At 42.5% G+C, this 17,386-nt stretch overlaps 1 protein-coding gene across 7 annotated transcripts; it reads right to left on the bottom strand.

Annotated features, from left to right (window-relative positions):
* Nucleotides 1-364: 364 nt before the first annotated feature.
* On the bottom strand, nucleotides 365-17,069 carry NMI (N-myc and STAT interactor). Of its 7 annotated transcripts, none has more exons than XM_030579445.1 (10): nucleotides 16,759-17,069; nucleotides 12,268-12,318; nucleotides 10,520-10,597; nucleotides 10,194-10,352; nucleotides 7,801-7,908; nucleotides 6,529-6,691; nucleotides 4,790-4,896; nucleotides 4,478-4,667; nucleotides 3,775-3,881; nucleotides 365-1,481 (listed from the first exon to the last, which is right to left on the bottom strand). In XM_030579445.1, the coding sequence occupies exons 2-10, from the start codon at nucleotides 12,310-12,312 to the stop codon at nucleotides 1,281-1,283; spliced, it is 1,158 nt and encodes a 385-aa protein (XP_030435305.1). In that variant the 5' UTR covers nucleotides 12,313-12,318; nucleotides 16,759-17,069; the 3' UTR covers nucleotides 365-1,280. The 7 variants fall into 7 exon arrangements, with proteins under 7 accessions (XP_030435305.1, XP_030435307.1, XP_030435301.1 ...); XM_030579447.1 differs by lacking the exon at nucleotides 16,759-17,069 and adding an exon at nucleotides 16,660-16,725; XM_030579441.1 differs by lacking the exon at nucleotides 16,759-17,069 and adding an exon at nucleotides 16,473-16,653.
* Between the last annotated feature and the right edge of the window lie 317 nt (nucleotides 17,070-17,386).

Genomic DNA, 17,386 nt, shown 5'->3' with positions numbered 1-17,386 from the left:
GTTTGTGTTTTGTACAGTCACATCAAATCCCTTCACACTGTCCCCCTTTTCCCCTTCCCTTATTTCATGGGGGGGATGACAAGTCGGGCAGGCAGGCAGTGGCGGCGAGGCTTTATACTTGGGGGCAGGGGGTGTTTCCGCGGGGCCAGGCAGCGCTGGGTGGGGGATGTGTTTTGGGGGGGCTGGGCGGCGCTGGGAGTGGGGTTCGGCAGGGGGTTTAGCCCTCAGCTGTTTTCTTTGGAGTAATATGGCCCTCATTGCTTTATGAGTTGTGCAGGCCTGATTTAGCTCATCAGATGTCAATCTGATGAGTAAACTGGTGCCATTTCTGAACATTCTCCTTCTGATCATAAGCACGTTTGGAAAAACTGGATATCACTTCCTTTATTATTGACATTCTGCAGCTAATTTGATGATAAGAAATTATTCTGTAATTTTATAAGAATCAGTTGCTTGTATTGTGGCAGCACCAAAGGATCTGATAGGCCTGAAGTCCTATTGGGCTATACACTGTATGAAAAAGAGCCACTTTAAAAAAGCATATACATTGAAGTCACTTTTGAGCAGTTACGTAAAAGTTTCCTAACACAGCCTCAACTAGGAAAAATCTATCAAGTTTTGGGTTTTGTTATCCATGTGAAACTCAGATCTGATTTGCAGAAAGCAACCTTGATCAAGTTTTAGGTGTTGGTGAGCGATTTAGGGGTTTGGTGGACCCATGTACATTAAGCCAACTCTACGGTTTCAGGTGAGTTTTGCACTGATCTTGGCTTTGCGTAATATTTGTTGAATTTTACAAGGAATCTTTATAAGACAGAACCAGTGGGTTTCACATAGCTGTGTGCTCCAGACCATAAAGGCATGTCTACAAAGCAGTTAAATACATGAGGCTAGGTTGGGTCAGCTGACAGGCTGTGGGGCTTTAAAACTGCAGTGTAGATAGTCAGGCTCTGGGACCCTCCCACCTTGCGGGGTCCCAGAGCCTGGGCTCCAGCCTGAGCCTGAACATCTACATCGCAATTTTATAGCCCTGCAGCCCAAGCCCTCTGAGCTTGAGTCAGTTGATCCAGGCCAGTCGCAGGCATTTAACGGCTGCGTAGACATTCCCTAAGAGTCTTGGCATCATGCAGATGAAAGGAAGGAAAGACAGGCACTTCTTCTTTTCAAAAGTGTAAATTTTGAAGATTAAAAAGCACAGATATTAAAAAAACTAAAAGTCTGCAACATTTTCCATTATACTATGTCACACTGGGCAAAGTGAAAGTCCCAGCTGGAACGCTTCACGACACATTCTCAGTATCTTCCTCAAAATAGGCTAGTTTGGTTCCTGTTGCTACATATTTGATGTTCTCAATTTCCCCACCACCATTGCTAGGCTTCTGAAAATGAATTTCAATCATGTCCTGCATGCTCTCCTCATCCTCCTCAACCTCTTGGATTCCTGAGAGCAGTATGGTCCTCTTGGAAATCCCAGAAAATATCTGGTAAGGAAGAAAACACACATGGTATATTCAGTTTCAGGAATTGGTATCTTAAAAATGTTACTGTGAAGATATCACTACAAGCTTGCCTTTCATTTTAGGATTTCTACTATGATGTTGGTCTAATACTAAAATCAGTGGGAGGTTTGAATTCCAGAGGTCAAACAATCCTGGATATTTGCATCTGGGCCAAAGTGGGCCAATACACACTGGAGTGCATATTGCAAATATGGGCATAGAGAAATCATTTCTAACCTCATAAGTAGATGGATAAAGAGAATCCACTAATATACATGAACTGTGGGGTTTTGCAGAGAGGATTTACTGTTTGTAGAATCTTTTTGGGTGCTTTTAGTTTGATTGAGAATGTTGGTATAATATACCCATTAGCCACAGCACAGGCAATGAGGGATTAAATTAATGCTAGATTCAGTGGTGCTTTTATGGTATGGACACAGATTCATCAATTGTGTGTAACTTAAAGGAGAACAATTAAGCCATAAAACACCTGATGGAACCCTATCTCTGCCCTGACTGTAGCACAGACACTATACTGGTTACTGCTGTGACATATGATCAAAAAAGCATTTGTGTGTGATTTCTGAGTGAATTACAAACCTCATATTGTAGGTCATAAGATCTTCAACAGAGGAACAAGCTATGGGGGACTCTCTGCAAGGAGTGAACACTTTCCACAATCTGTAAAGCACACAGCTCCTGTGTCCCAGAGGAGCCTAGGGCCAAGTTGGTAGATCTACAGCAGAGGTCGGCAAGCTACAGCATGCATGCCAAAGGTGGCACGCGAGCCAACTTTTGATGGCACACAGAGGCAGGCCGAGCAGCTCAGCCCACCGCCACTCTAGGGTTCCAGATGCTGCCCCGTTGCCAGCCGGGAACCAAGCCACCGGCCCCACTCAGCACTCATTGCCGGCCTGGGGACCCCCAGGGAACGCCAGTCTGGCAGCGGGCTGAGCAGGCCAGTGGTTGAGACCCCAGCTGGCAGGAGCCATCTACTAGAACCCCAGAGTGGCAGCAGGCTGAACCACTCAGCCCACTGCCGGCCTGGGGTTCCATTCATTCAACCGGCGGCGGGCTGAGCAGGACTGGCGACGGGCTGAGTGGCTCAGTCCGCTGCCACTCTAGGGTGCCGGCAGCTCTCAGCCTGCTGCAAGTCGGGGGTTCCGGCTGCTGTCCCCGCTCAGCCTCCTGCCGGCCTAGGTGAGCAGAACCCCAGGCTGGTACCGGGTTGAGGAGGGCCTGTGGCCAGGATCCTGGCTGGCTGGAGCTGGCAGACAGAATCCCCAGACCAGCGGTGGACTGAGCAGCTCAGCATGCTGCTGGTCTGGGGTCCCGGCCACTGGCCCCGCTCAGCCCAGATCAGCAGTGGACTGAGCAGGGCTGGGATTCTTATCTGGGGTTCCAGCCACCAGCCCTGCTCAGCCCGCTGCCTGTCTGGGGTCCAGCTGCTGGCCCTGCTCAGCCTGCTGCCGGTCTGGAGTTCCATTCACTCAGATCAGCAACGGGCTGAGCGGGGCTGGTGGCCCCAGACTGGCAGGGGGCTGAGTTGCTCAGCCCGCTGCTGGTCTGGGGTTCCGTCCGCCAGCTCCTGCCAGCCGGATCCCAGGTGCCAGCCCCCCTCAGCCCACTACCAGCCTGGGGTTCTGCTCACCCAGACCAGCAGGAGGCTGAGCAGGGCCAGTGGCCGGGACCCCAACTGGCAAGGGGCCAGCAGCCGGCACCCCAGACTGGCAACAGACTGAGACACTCAGTCACCTGCCGGCCCTGCTCAGCCCTCCACCAGCCCGCTGCTGGCTGAGTGAATGGAACCCCAGACCGGCAGCGGGCTGAATGGGGCTGGTGGCTGGAACCCCAGACAAGGATCACACTAAATTGATAAGATCTGCATTTTAATTTTATTTTAAATGAAGCCTCTTAAATATTTTTAAAACCTTATTTACTTTCAATTCAACAATAGTTTTGTTTATATAATAAAGACACAGAAAGAGATGTTCTACAAACGTTAACAGGTATTACTGACACGCAAAACCTTAAATTACAATGAACTTGGCACACCACTTCTGAAAGATTGCTGACCCCTCATCTACAGCAATGTGAATTCACCAGCAAGCTCTTGTATACACCCACCTAAAATGAGGCAGAAACAGCTGCTCTGAGAATACAGCAGTTTTCCTGCCATTCCATGACCTGAGGGGAAGATTCTGATCACAATCCACCCTCCCAGAGCACAGATTGTTTGCTGTTTTAGGATGTAGCGTCAATAAGATTAATTTACCTGAAATTTTTCCAAATGCTTTTCTATGCTTGGGGAAACAGAAAGCATAAAGCGCTTTTCATTTATGTAGAAAGGGTGCTTTGTACGTCTCACACAGTTGTCAGCAACTAGAACAAAGAATTCAAAAGTGGGAAATAGTATTAATTTTATCTAAGGTGTATTTTGTAAGCACATCAGAAACAAGACCAAACCTTTTAGTATATAGTTAGAAACTAAATATAATTTTTACAAGTTTACTATTTGGAAATTGGAATTGACTTTTATGACAAAACAGATGTTAGTTAATTGTCCACTAAAATTAATGCAGATCCACTGATTTTAGTGGAGTTTCACACATTGACACCAGCTGAGAATCTGGGTAACTTTCAATGGCATGATATGTCAAGTATATTTTCTCACTTTTCTCTTTCCTGTAAAATGAAGTCCAGTAACGCAAAGGCAGAAGAAGTTTTGAATACTGTAATGTGAGGGGGAAAATATCAAAGCTTACAAGCTATGTATGAATTCATATTTGATCCAAAAGGAATGTGATTAAACACAGTTTTGTTTAAAGAACTATGGGCCTGAGTTTCTTCTCATTTACAGTGGAATAAACATGGAATAATTCAGGTGAAGTCCATGCAGGTCCACCAGGGTAAAAACCTACAGATGAGTGCAGAATCAGGCCCTGTAACTTTAGCTAAAACGATGGTACATAAAATACCTCCAGGTTTGAGGAATGTAATCATGGCTGTGCGAGACCTTCTGTCATATCTCACATCCTTTACTTCTCCTCCTCCTCGTTTGGATTTGTAGAAATTCAGTTCTATTTTGTCTCTGATCCACTCATCAGGTATCGGTAGATCTGGTACTTCAGAAACATTAATCTTCTCTCCAGAAATTGTTACATGGAGCTAACAAAAAATATACTTTTATTTTCTTTATGTGCTACAGTACCTATTCGATACAGTTTTTGAAAACAAAAGTACATATTCTTTAAGTATCTCAAAGGTTTTTATATTGACTTGTCAATTACCTCAAATTTGACTCCTGTTTCTAGTGTAACTGGCACTGCTTTCAACTCTATCTTTTCATTATCCAGGCTCACAGTATGCTTACCTCTTCTTATCAGTTTCTGGGCAACTGCAAGGGAAATTAAGAAGATTTTCAGATAGCTTTACACTAATGAAAGGTATTCCCTAGTGCCCTTAGCCAAAAATCTCTTTTGCACCGCCAAAAGTGAAATAAATGGGAGTGAGGTGCCTAGTGAGATTTTCAAAGGCACTTATCTGCTTTGTTAGGTGTTTAAATACCTTTTTAAAATCTCACCACTGTATGCAACGTGCATCACTAGTAAACTATTTTAGGATCCTCAGTATGAAAGATGCTATCCCTATATACAAAATTATGGCTAAATCGCTACCAGTAAGAAACATTTTGATTCCATCTAAGAGTTAATCGAGAAATAAGGCAGGCTCTTGCTTTATGTGAAATTTTATTTACTAGTTTGCAAACAAACTGTTCTGTTTAATTTAAATCTGGATGAATTAAGTTCCAACCTCCAACTCCACTGCAGGCTTGGGTTGCCTGCATTTTAATAAGGCACAGCTGTGTCTCAAGGAAACTGATGTAGGGAAAACTGCCTTATACTAATTGGCAGGGATTTACTAATATTGACTAAGGCCTTGTCTACACTACAAAGTTGCAGCGCTGGTGAGGGGGTTACAGCGCTGCAACTTAGGATGTGTACACACCTGCAGGGCATTACCAGCGCTGCAACTCCCTGTTTGCAGCGCTGGCCGTACACCCGGTCGTGCCTCGGGTGTAGAGGATCCAGCGCATCATCAGGTGCAGACACTCACCAGCGTTTTTGTTGACCTCCGTGGAATAAGCAGGTAACCCAGCATACCTGAGGAAGCCTCTCTGGTAATTAAGCAAACTCCACTGCCCTCCAAGCAGGTCTCCTTCCCCGCGGTGTGCTCTGGCGTTCTCCGACCCCCCCTCCAAGCAGGTCTCCTTCCCCGCGGTGTGCTCTGGCGTTCCCCGACCCCCCCTTCAAACAGGTCTCCTTCCCCGCGGTGTGCAACAGCGCTGCAGCGTGGCCACATCTAACACCACTTGCAGCGCTGGTTGCTGTAAGTGTGGCCACTCTGCAGCGCTGGCCCTATACAGCTGTACTAATACAGCTGTAACAACCAGCACTGCAAAATTGTAGATGTAGACATACCCTAAGTCTGTATATTAATGTGAAGATAACAGTGACTGATCCAAAGCCCACTGAAGTCTACAGAAAGACTTGCATTGATCTCCATGGGCTGCAGATCAGGCCTCATCCCTTTGTGAGGTAGGATCTATGTAACTGAGGGTCAACTGCTGGTATTCTGTGAGCACCTGTCAGCTGAGTTTAATTGGACTAGAGCTGATGCTGACATAGTTGGCAAAATTCTCCTCTCACAAGGTGCAGTAGTCTAACTCTGTGCACCCATCTGAGTGAGTGCAGGATTGGGCTCTGAATGTAGAGAAAGTGGGAGTTATTAACCGATTGTCTCAATATTGTCTTCAACTTTATTTGTGATACCATGAAAATGTTTGTTTGCATTAAGGCTGAGAACCAGATTCTGGTGCTCTTACTCACTGTAAGCAGGTTCCCCTTCCAGCCCTGGCAACCTGGGCTAGTTAGCCCTCCTGGTGATCAAATAAATTGTTGTTTAACCCCATATCCCTTGCTGTTAACATGAAATACATTGCTAGTTATATTTAAAATATGGACCATACCATCCTCCTCTTCAAAAGTGAGAAGAGCTTGTCTTTGCTGCAATCTGAATGGAATTTTTGCAGTTATGTGAAAAAGGCAGCAAGTATTCAAAAATGTGTCGTCACTCTCAGCATTTTCCATCCTAGTAAACTTCATTTTCTTTTTCAGTATCTCTCTTTTAATCTAATATTGTAGAATCAAGACAGGAAATGACAATGTTTAAATAATTTATTAAGCAACTGAAAAAATGTACAGTATGCTTTCTTGCCTCACTCTGCAGTATTTTTTTTTTTTTAAGGCTAATATATAGTAGGGCTGAATTCACCACTGAGGTAACTGGACTGAAGCAGGACCAAGTAAACCTAGACCATCCCTAACAGGTGTGTGTCTATCCTGTTCTTAAAAACTTCCAGTGATGGAGATTCCCCAACCTCTCCTGGATCCTATGTCCCCTAAGGAGTTTAGTCTGTAAGCTTTTACTTTTCCTCCCCAATAAACTTTGAGCCCAAACTTGTCCTTAGGTACTAAAAGTCCAGTTGAAGTAAATAGGGATTCTACCTGCAGGATCAGAGCTTTGATGTGTAGAACTTTTAACACCAAAGGAAGTACAAAACATTGTGCATAAGTCGATATCACAAAGCAGTTTATGGTTACTGTTTGTGCTGCATTGAGTGTAGCTCTTTGGTAATAGGAGGCCTGCTAAAATTGCCTCGCATGTTACTAACTTAGTAAAATAAACATGAATGTTACAGTGCTTCATAACATTTGCAGCAGTGTAGCCAAAAGAGAGTTCTGATTCTGAACTTACCCATATTATATCAATATAACTCCACTGACTTCAAATGATTTCCACGCTATAAGTGAGATCAAAATTAGGCTACATGCAATTTGGGAAAACTAAAGTTACAATCATGGTTTGGGGTTTTGTTTTGGTTTTTTTTTCTGTAATGGACAAGTCCCTATTCTTTTGACTCCTCTTTCCGACAGAGAGATAAAATATGAACTCATGAAAATGTTATGCACTTTTCTTTTTCTTTCAATTTTTTCCATTAAAACATGTCCTGATCTTTCTTGTATCTCCCAGTTTCATATTTCCATTTTTCCCCTCACTGTCAAGTGCATTTATTAACTTTGCCAGATAGAGAATGAGAAGGAAAGCAATAGCTGAATTTCATACTGAAGTCAATGGAGCCTACACAGATTTACAAAACTGATGATCTGGCCCTTAGGGTGTAGAAATTCAGAAGTAAAATGTTGAAAGCTCTATTGTAAATATTTCAAATAGCAATTACCCGAAAATCCTGTGAAAGCTTTGAACTCTTTGCTGCAAGGTCATCTTTGAGCTTCTGAATCTCCTTCTGCAGCTCAATATTTTGTTGCTTTACTACAGCAAGATTTCTCTGCAGATTACAAATATAATGCATAATATGTAAAAGGGTCAAATTCTGGATTTCAGTAAAAAGTGGTAGGCACTAGAAATTGGAAAATAAATTTCCATTTTTAATCTTTTGCTAAAAATAACTAACCACACAACCATCAATGGCATGAACAATTACGAGATAGATTAACTCAATGGTACACATTACTATCCAATAGGTAAGTTTCCTGTCCAAGAAACAGCTCCATTCAATTTAAATAAAAAAAGTAACATTTCAGAAACATTTATAGTGGTACGTGAACTTACACTGCACTTTACACAGTTAGGCCCTGAACTTTCATATACACAAGGGATTAATACATGTGAACAGCCTTGTTTAGTTCAATGAAATTAATTGTGTGCATTAAATTATTAATGGGCAGGATCGGGTCCTGGATAATCTATATTCCCTGTCCTGAAGAGTTTACAGACTGAGGGCCAGTTCCGGGCCCCCTCCCACTCCACTCCCTTTATGCATTCAAGAGGTAAAAGGGAAGCAGAAATCAGTTGCATTTCCACAGCTCTGGATTTCCTAGGGGTAGGGGAATCCTGAGCGGGTATACTGCCAATGTAACTAACTCCCATGCTAGCTGTCTTGCAGTGTCCGGCATAGGGAACACGTCAGGATTAGAAAGGGGACATGGTAGAAGTGATGAGCTCCAGTTATCCTGAACTAGTGGGTGGCTCCTTTAGCACCATTATCAGCTTATGGCATTTACATCAGTTCCCAGACTGCTCTAATATCTACCGGGGATGGTGAAATTAGAAGTTATGGGTTTGATGTAGAAATTACACGGTAAGAGTCTATGTGGTAAGTGTCTTGTGTAGGTCAGACTAGGTGATCATAATGGTTCCTTCAGACTTTAAAAGTTATGAATTCATGATCAGAGAGCCACAGTAGCTCTCTGAGAACATCTCAACGAGCAGAATGAGTACAGCAGAGGATTTGGGCTTTAAAGCCTAAGTCTGCAAATACTTGTGCATCTAAGTGACTTTACCAATGAATAATCCCATTGACTTTGGCTGGGAGTACGTACATATGTAAAGTTACTCACATATATAAAGTGTTTTCAGGATTAGGCTCCAAATAAGATGAGACACAGAATGAGGACAATGCAGAGAGGATATAGATTATTGATAAGAGAAAGAAAAGATTGTTTGAAATAGAGGGTTTTCAAGAGGGATCTGAAAGAGGACAGAGACAGCACCTGTAGGATGAGAACAAGGTATTCCAGGTGTAGCAACAAGTTACAAGCACAAAGCTGAGTAGAAAGAAGAAAAAGGGCACAGTGAAGTAAGAGAACTGGGAGGAACATAATGGGGAAGTAACAACAGAGATGTAGAATGAGGCAAAACCGTGTAGAGCCGTGAGCATGAGGACAAGGAGCTTGAATTTCAGTCTATTTGGCTACTTACATTCTACTATGTCTGAAGTTCTCTGAAATTAATAATGTACCAGCAAAACAAATTGAATCCATCATTTATTGGCTTGAACATCTACATGAAAATCATTATTAAAAATACCTTGGGATACTGAGATAATAGCCTCTAAGCTACAGCTCATAGGGCAAATCTAAAACTGTACTGCAAATCTCTCTCCCAGATAAGCCACAACCATCAGCCCCTGACAGTATAGGAAGAGTTCACTGCCTACCACTCATGTTGCAAATGCCTAGATTACATACCCCAAGGGCAATTACCAATTCATTCTCAAATGAAGCAGAGAATAACTTTGCCATCCTTAGTAAGTAAACTTCTGTGTCTTTATGCAGCTATGTTAGCTACAAGCTTTCTCAGGTTGCAAGCTCTTTACAGTTATGTAGAAGTGACTAACTCTCCTGGATGCTCTAAGCTTTTATGAGGCGTTTTTATTAGGAAGTTTTGTTTTAAAGTGTTCTTTATGTAATTTGATAGAGCAATTGAATGACCCAACTCAACACAATGTGGACTTTCGTGAATTGTAAGACTGCTGTCAATGGGAGCCCTGGACCAGTTGAAGGTATATTCTGTTATCCATCACTTTTTACCTGTGATGTAGAAAGTCTTAGCTTTGCCTGCATTCTTTCAAATTACTGCAAGATTTTTTTTTTATTTTTATCATGTAACTTCTGAATTTTTTATAAAATGATGTGCTAAATATTTTGGCCCTACAAATTGTAGTTCTGATGGAGCTTTTTGGATTGAAAGGGGAAAGTACTCCAACCTACAAGGAACACGTCTACAGCTCTTCTCCAAATGTTGATAGCTATGGGAAAATTCTCTTATTACCTCCTGGTTTTCCTTTTTTATCATGTTCTCCTTATATAGCTCCTCTTCTAAATCCATTAGCTTTTTCAGCTCATCTTGTGCCTGATCTCTCTCTTTATCAGCACTTAGTTTCAAAAGAAGGAGCTCATCTTTTTGTTTTTCAGCTTTTCCAAGCCTTTCCTTGACATTGAAAACAACAAGTACTTCAGTATATTTTCATTAGAACAAACAAAATATTGTAAAGTCGGTTTAAAAGCAATCTTTGGGCAATTTTTTTCTTTTGGAAACATGCATGCTGCTGCTTCTGACTTCAGTGGAAACCTAAGAGCTGTACAGTTCATACGCACCTTCCATTTTTCTAGTTCTTCTTTAAGATTGTCAACGTCATATATCTGTGTGCCAGAATGTTCAATAACTTTCAGGTTCTAGAAAGACAAGAAAATGCACAGTACTATTTTTTCACACTATAATATCACAAGATATGTCATGCTAGAGAGATTATTTACTTGTTAAATTGTTATCTGTACAAATCATACCAGCAGTGTTCAAACTATATTAGTAAACTGAAAAGAGTAACACTTTGCACTAATTTGAAATATTTTGCCACTGTAGTTATTAGTTAATCAGTACACAACAGTCCAGTTCTTGACTGAGAGCCTTTGCTGCTTCTCTGCAACTCTGCCAGTCCTGATGGGTGATGGGGAGAAAGTGCTGATTAGGCAAATCTGATAGAGACATGCTGAATTAGATATTCACAGTATTTTCATGCAGGAGTATAACAGATGCACTATAACAATGAGTTTCTCATTTTTACTCTTTCACTTCAATAAGTCTTGAAAGTTAGACAGAAATCACTGAACTACTGTTGTGGTTGGAAAGGATATAAATATCAGAAAATGGATTTTGGTCATTAAACACGGGGACCTAATTGGAACTATTATCCAACTGCAAACTAGGGCTAATAGTTCTGACACACCGTGGAGGCATGCTGCCCCATGGTCTTCCAAAAAGAACTAAGATCAATGTGGTCAACTGAGGTCAGTGGGTTTACTCACAGTGTATAAAGTTATATAAAGAGCCTTGGCAGAATTTGATTTAAATTATTTAAAAAAAAAATCAATAGATAATATCAATATTTATTTTTAAGCATTTTTATCAATTAAAATGTTCACAGTTGTGCAAAATTATGGGAGAGTAAGATAACTAATGCCAGTATTTGCTGAGATTCAAAAAGTTAAAGCTTTATAATTGTTAAAACACAATTTGTCACCATCACATCAAAATATACAAAGCAAATGTCCTTCAATCAACAAATCATACTTGTTTTTACTATTTATTTCACTAGTCCATTTGTAACAAGCCTAATATAAAAGTTTAAATCCTTACTTGGGCAGCATTTTGCTTACTTTGCCTATCTGTAAATTTCAATTATTATTGATGGAAATTTTTGTCACTTCATGTGTGAACAGTGAAATCGACATTTATCAACAAAATTCTAATCCCTCCAAGCCTACTTATAGGTGTATAAGTCTTTGCAGGAACAGATGATTAGACTGCCAAGAATAATATCGTTAGGGAAAATAGGATCAAAAAGTATTTCAGAATTTAAAAATTAGAAAACTTGTAGCTGGGCTGAGCACCAGAAATGAAGGAAAAGCCCTTCTTGCTCCATTTTACTTCTGGTTGCAATATTCTGAAAGAGAAAAATTCCAGAAAGACCTGCAGAAAAATCCCTCTTGTTTCACTTAGGATTACGTAAAACTGGAATGTGAATCATAAAATTTAGGCACAGAAAAGACCCATTAAGTAATGGAGTGAGTTTCCATGCCAAACTGGATATTCCACAAAATATTTCCTACAACATATTTTCCAGTGCTTTGTCCCGTCCAGATTTTTTTTATTTTTTTTATTTATCTTTTTAATTTTGTAAGAAAGAGAGAGAGAAAGGAGATACAGGCTATAATTGGAAGCTGTTCAGAAAAAGAGTGCCTAATTATTACTGAAAAATATCTTACAGCACCAGCTAAACATCTCCATTTAGAGATCTTTTTCAAATACAGATTCTTATAGCATTGGCACAACAGAAAATACTTACAATAGAGTCATCTTTTAAGGAACATGGTTGACTTGTTAAATCCATTGAACCCTGAGGAAATAGAAACAATACACCACTTTCACAATATGTAGAACATACAGGATAGTATAATAACCTGAGAGCAAGACATGCCAAGATTTCTACAGTGCACAGCTTAAGGCTTTGAAACAAAGATAAAAAGAACATACTTCATTATGAGTTATAAGGCCAGTGTTCTATTATATTTAAAATTACAATAATATGAGGATGTTCATAAACATAGTAATGAACACACTGGAAAATGTTTATCCTGGAGGTAGTGAAGTTCCATATAAGAGCAAGGATCCACTTGCGCACATGTGATGTCAGGGCAGGGCGGGGGCTACAAACGTTTTCAGAGTTGCCCCTTATCTTTAAAATACTGTACACACTTGCTTAATTACATGCAAGTAGTGCATTAGCAGGATCAGGGTGGTGTTTATCTTGTTGTGTCAGGACCACACCTTCCCTTCTGCAGTATTGCCAACCCCAAGTGTTCCAAATAATTATGAGGCAGGTTTAAAATGTATCAGATTTTTTCCCAAAAAAAGTTAGTTTTATGTGATTTCTGGTTTCCAAGCTTTCAAGCATACTTGGGTTACATTTTCAAGCTTTCCTCTGCAATCATGAGGACTAGAAAGTTGCACAGCTTTTTCTGGTTTTATTTTAATGAAATCTGCAATTCTCACACATTTACTTGTCTCTAGGAGGTAGGGCTTACAGTAAAACTTTTGTAAGTCTTGTGATAAAATCACAAGTTATCACCACTGCTTCTGCTTGGAAAGCACCTAGAACACTTTGAGTGCCATCCAAAAGAAATAACAGCAATAATATTATCCACACAAAAATCTGCTATATGTAACATACCAAATAATCATAGGACATAGGAAGGGACCTCAAGAGGTCATCTAGTCCATTCCCCTACAGTCATGGCAGGACTAAGAATTATCTAGACCAGCGGTGGGGAACCCGGTGGCCTTGTCAGAGTAATCTGCTGGTGGGCCGCCAGACAGTCTCTATATTGACTGCCCGCAGGCGTGGCCATGGTTCACCATTCCCGGGCAATGGGAGCTGTGGAAAGCAGCGGCCAGCACGTCCCTGAGGCTCGCGCCGCTTCCTGCAGCTGCCATTGGCCAGGAACAGTGAACCATGGCAACTGGGAGCTGCAGGCAGTCATGTCTGCAGATGGTCAATGTAAATAAATGGTCTTGCGGCCTGCCAGGGTATTACCCCAATTGGCCATGTGCAGCCCACGGGCCACAGATTGCCCACCACTGATCTAGACATTCCTGACAGGTTTGTCTAACCCACTCTTAAAAATCTCCAATGATGGAGATTCCACAACCTCCCTAGGCAATTTATTCCAGTGCTTCACTTCTCCTAATGTCCAACCTAAACCTCCCTGGCTGCAGTTTAAGCCCATTGCTTCTTGTCCTATCCTTAGTGGTTAAGAAGAACAATTTTTCTCTCTACTCCTTGTAACAACCTTTTATGTACTTGAACACTGTTATCATGTCTCCACTCAGTCTTCTCTTCTCCAGCCTAAACAAACCCAGTTTTTTCACTCTTCCCCCATAGGTCATGTTTTCTAGACCTCTAATCATTTTTGTTGCTCTTCTCTGGGCTTTCTCCAATTTGTCCACATCTTTCCTGAAATGTGGTGCCCAAACCTGGCACAATACTCCAGTTGAGGCCTAATTAGCGCAGAGCAGAGTGGAAGAATTACTTCTTGTGTCTTGCTTACAATGGTCCTGCTAATACATCCCAGAATGATGTTTTCTTTTTTTGCAACAGTTTTACACTGTTGAATCATATTTAGTTTGTGATCCACTATGACCCCCAGCTCCCTTTCCACAGTACTCCTTCCTAGGCATTTCCCATTCTGCATGTGTGCAACTGATTGTTACTTCCACGTGGAATACTTTGCATTTGTCCTTATTGAATTTCATGCTATTTACTTCAGACCATTTCTCCAGTTTGTCCAGATCATTTTGAATTTTAATCCCACCCTCCAAAGTACTTGCAACCTCTCCCAACTTGGTATCGTCCGCAAACTTAAGCGTAGTCTGTATGCCATTATCTAAATCATTGCTGAAGATATTGAACAGAACTGGACCCAGAACTGATCCCTGTGGGACCCCCCATTATGCCCTTCCAGCATGACTGTGAACCACTGATAACTACTCTCTCTGAACAGTTTTCCAACCAGTTTGTACTCACATTATAGCAGCTCCATCTAGGTTGTATTTCCCTAGTTTGTTTATGAGACGGTCATGCGAGACAGTATCAAAAGCTTTACTAAAGTCAAGATATACCACATCTACCGCTGCCCCCCTATCCACAAGGCTTGTTACCCTGTCAAAGAAAGCTATCAGGTTGGTTTGACATGATTTGTTCTTGACAAATCCATGCTGACTGTAACTTATCACCTTATTATCTTCTAGATGTTTGCAAATTGATTGCTTAATAATTTGCTTATTATCTTTCTGGGTACAGAAGTCAAGCTGACTGGTCTGTAGTTCCCCGGGTTGTCCTTATTTCCCTTTTTATAGATTTGGCACTATATTTGTCCTTTTCCAGTCTTCTGGAATCTCCCCCATCTTCCATGACTTTTCAAAGATAAACGCTAATGGCTCCAATATATCCTCAGTTGGCTCCTTGAGTATTCTAGGATGCATTTCATCAGACCGTGGTGACTTGAAGACATCTAATTTGTCTAAGTAATTTTTAGCTTGTTTTTTTCCTAATTTACCCTCTGATCATACCTCATTTTCACTGACATTTGTTACGTTAGATGTCCAGTCACCACCAACCTTCTTGGTGAAAACCAAAACAAAGAAATCATTAAGCACCTCTGCCATTTCCACATTTTCTGTTATTGTTTTTTCTCACTCACTGAGTAATGAACCTACCCTGTCCTTGGTCTTCCTCTTGCTTCTAATGTATTTGTAGAATGTTTTCTTGTTACTCTTGTCTCTAGCTAGTTTAATCTTGTTTTGTGTCCTGGACTTTCTAATTCTGTCCCTCCATACTTGTTTGTTTATATTCATCCTTTATAATTTGACCTAGTTTCCACTTTATTTAGGACTCTTTGGATTTTTAGATCATTGAAGATCTCCTGGTTAAGCCAGGGTGATTTCTTGCAATACTTCCTATCTTTCCTATGCGGTGGGATAGTTTGCTCTTGTGCCCTTAATAATGTCTCTTTGAAAAACTGCCAACTGTTTTCAATTGTTTTTCCCCTTAGACTTGCTTCCATAGGCTCTTACTACCAACTCCCTGAGTTTGCTAAACTCTGCCTTCTTGAAATCCATTGTCTTTATTTTGCTGTTCTCCCTCCTACCATTCCTTAGAATCATGAACTCTACCATTTCATGATCACTTTCACCCAAGCTGCCTTGCACTTTCAGATTCTCAACCAGTTCCTCCCTATTTGTCAAAATCAAATCTAGAACTGCCTCTCCCCTAGGAGCTTTCTCCACCTTCTGAAATAAAAAAATTGTCTCTAGGACATTCCAAGAACTTGTTGGATAATCTGTGCCCTGCTGTGTTGTTTTCCCAACAGATGTCTGGGTAGTTGAAGTCCCCCATCACCACCAAGTCTTGTGCTTTGGATGACTTTGTTAGTTGTTTAAAAAAAAAATCCTCATCCACCTTTTCTTCCTGGTTAGGTAGTTGATAGTAGACTCCTACCATGACATTCCCCCTTAGTTTTTACCCATTTTATCCTTGCCCAGAGATTTTCAACAAGTCTGACTCCTATTTCCAGCTCGACCTCAGTCCAAGTGTATACATTTTTAATATACAGGGCAACACCGTCTCCTTTTTTCCCTGCCTGTCCTTCCCGAGCAAGCTGTACTCTTCTATTCCAATATTCCAGTCATGCATATTATCCCACTAAGTCTCTGTAAAGCACATAAACAAGAGTACTTTATAATGAAGAAAGTGTATTATTTTCTTTTTATTTGCACTTTGCAAGCCACCAAAAGCTCTTAATACCTAAACAAAACGCTGCCTAAATGGCCATTGAGCACAAGTAACTTGTGTTACTCTTTAAAACCTTGGTGACTGTGATTATTTACCATCATGCGTTTTCCGTGTACAGTTAATAACCAAGAGGTGTTTTTCAGAGCGACACTATCACACCCAGTCCTCGGTGTGCATGCACCTTTACAGCCCACACTTACGAAGCCAGTTTGGACTTTGCGCTCGCATCCTTCCCTGGCCTCAGCCGCTGGCCCGTGAAGACCCAGCTCTTTAGGGGAACCCGAACCCGAACCAGACGTGGCGCGCACTGCAGGCACCTGCCCAGTCTGCCAGCACCGGCAGAGCTCACCGGCCCTGCTCCCGGCTGCCATCACCCTGCGCGCTCACTTTCAGTTTCGCTTTCGGAGCGGAGGCCAGGGCTAGGGATGGAGAGGGGGCGGCAGCAGCGCGGAGCAGCTTGCCCGGCCGGCGCAGGGCTGCACTTACAGCGGGGCAGGGTGGCGAGACAGCCGCTGCCTTGCGTGGATCGGGTCCCCCGGCGCGCTCCAACCCCGGGCCTGTGCAGTAGCCGGCGGGCAGGCAGCAGCACTAGCCTGCGGAGCTGGTCTCCAGTTCCCGGCAATGACGTGGCGGGGAGGTGTTTGCCGGGGCAGCCTGCCCGCCATGACGCCTCCTCTCCGCCCAGCCCCAGCGCAAGGGGATTGCAGGGGCTGGGCTCTCAGCCGTCAGCGTCCCCACCCCTCGGGCAGTGGCTTCGCTCCCCTGGCGCGCTGGGACGTTACTCTCCGCAGCCCCGGGGAGCCTTGTGCCGCGCTCCGGAAACAGACTCCAGTGGGAAGCAGTCGCTGTGGTGGAGACGCCTCACCCTGTGGGGTCGGCTCCCTTTTCCAGCCATGCTGGCTCTCATCGAGCGCTGGCACTGCAAGGCACCCTGCTCCCATGTTCTGGGCATCAGAGCTCCTGCCAGCCTAGCTCTGCATGTTATCCACTTGGATCCAGCACTCCAGCATACTTCCCGATGCTGCTTCCCTCGGGTAGTCCCTTCTGTAGCACCTCTCCCCCTCTGGATTCCTGTCCTCTTTGCATACTAGCATATTGCAGGACGTAAGAAAAA

This window comes from Gopherus evgoodei, chromosome 11 (assembly GCF_007399415.2).
Source record: "Gopherus evgoodei ecotype Sinaloan lineage chromosome 11, rGopEvg1_v1.p, whole genome shotgun sequence".
Lineage (NCBI taxonomy): Eukaryota > Metazoa > Chordata > Testudines > Testudinidae > Gopherus > Gopherus evgoodei.
Note: the sequence above shows the minus strand (reverse complement) of the source record. Positions and strands in the feature narration are given on the sequence as shown.

What these genes read in the sequence shown, in the direction of transcription:
- NMI (XM_030579441.1), bottom strand. Translation starts at nt 16,643, where the DNA reads ATGGCAGCCGGGAGCAGGGCCGGTGAGCTCTGCCGGTGCTGGCAGACT. An exon ending in AAGAACTAGAAAAATGGAAG is followed by an intron (nt 10,353 to 10,519) that starts GTGCGTATGAAC and finishes TTCAATGTCAAG; the next exon opens with GAAAGGCTTGGAAAAGCTGA. An exon ending in TACATTCCTCAAACCTGGAG is followed by an intron (nt 3,882 to 4,477) that starts GTATTTTATGTA and finishes TCTTTGTTCTAG; the next exon opens with TTGCTGACAACTGTGTGAGA.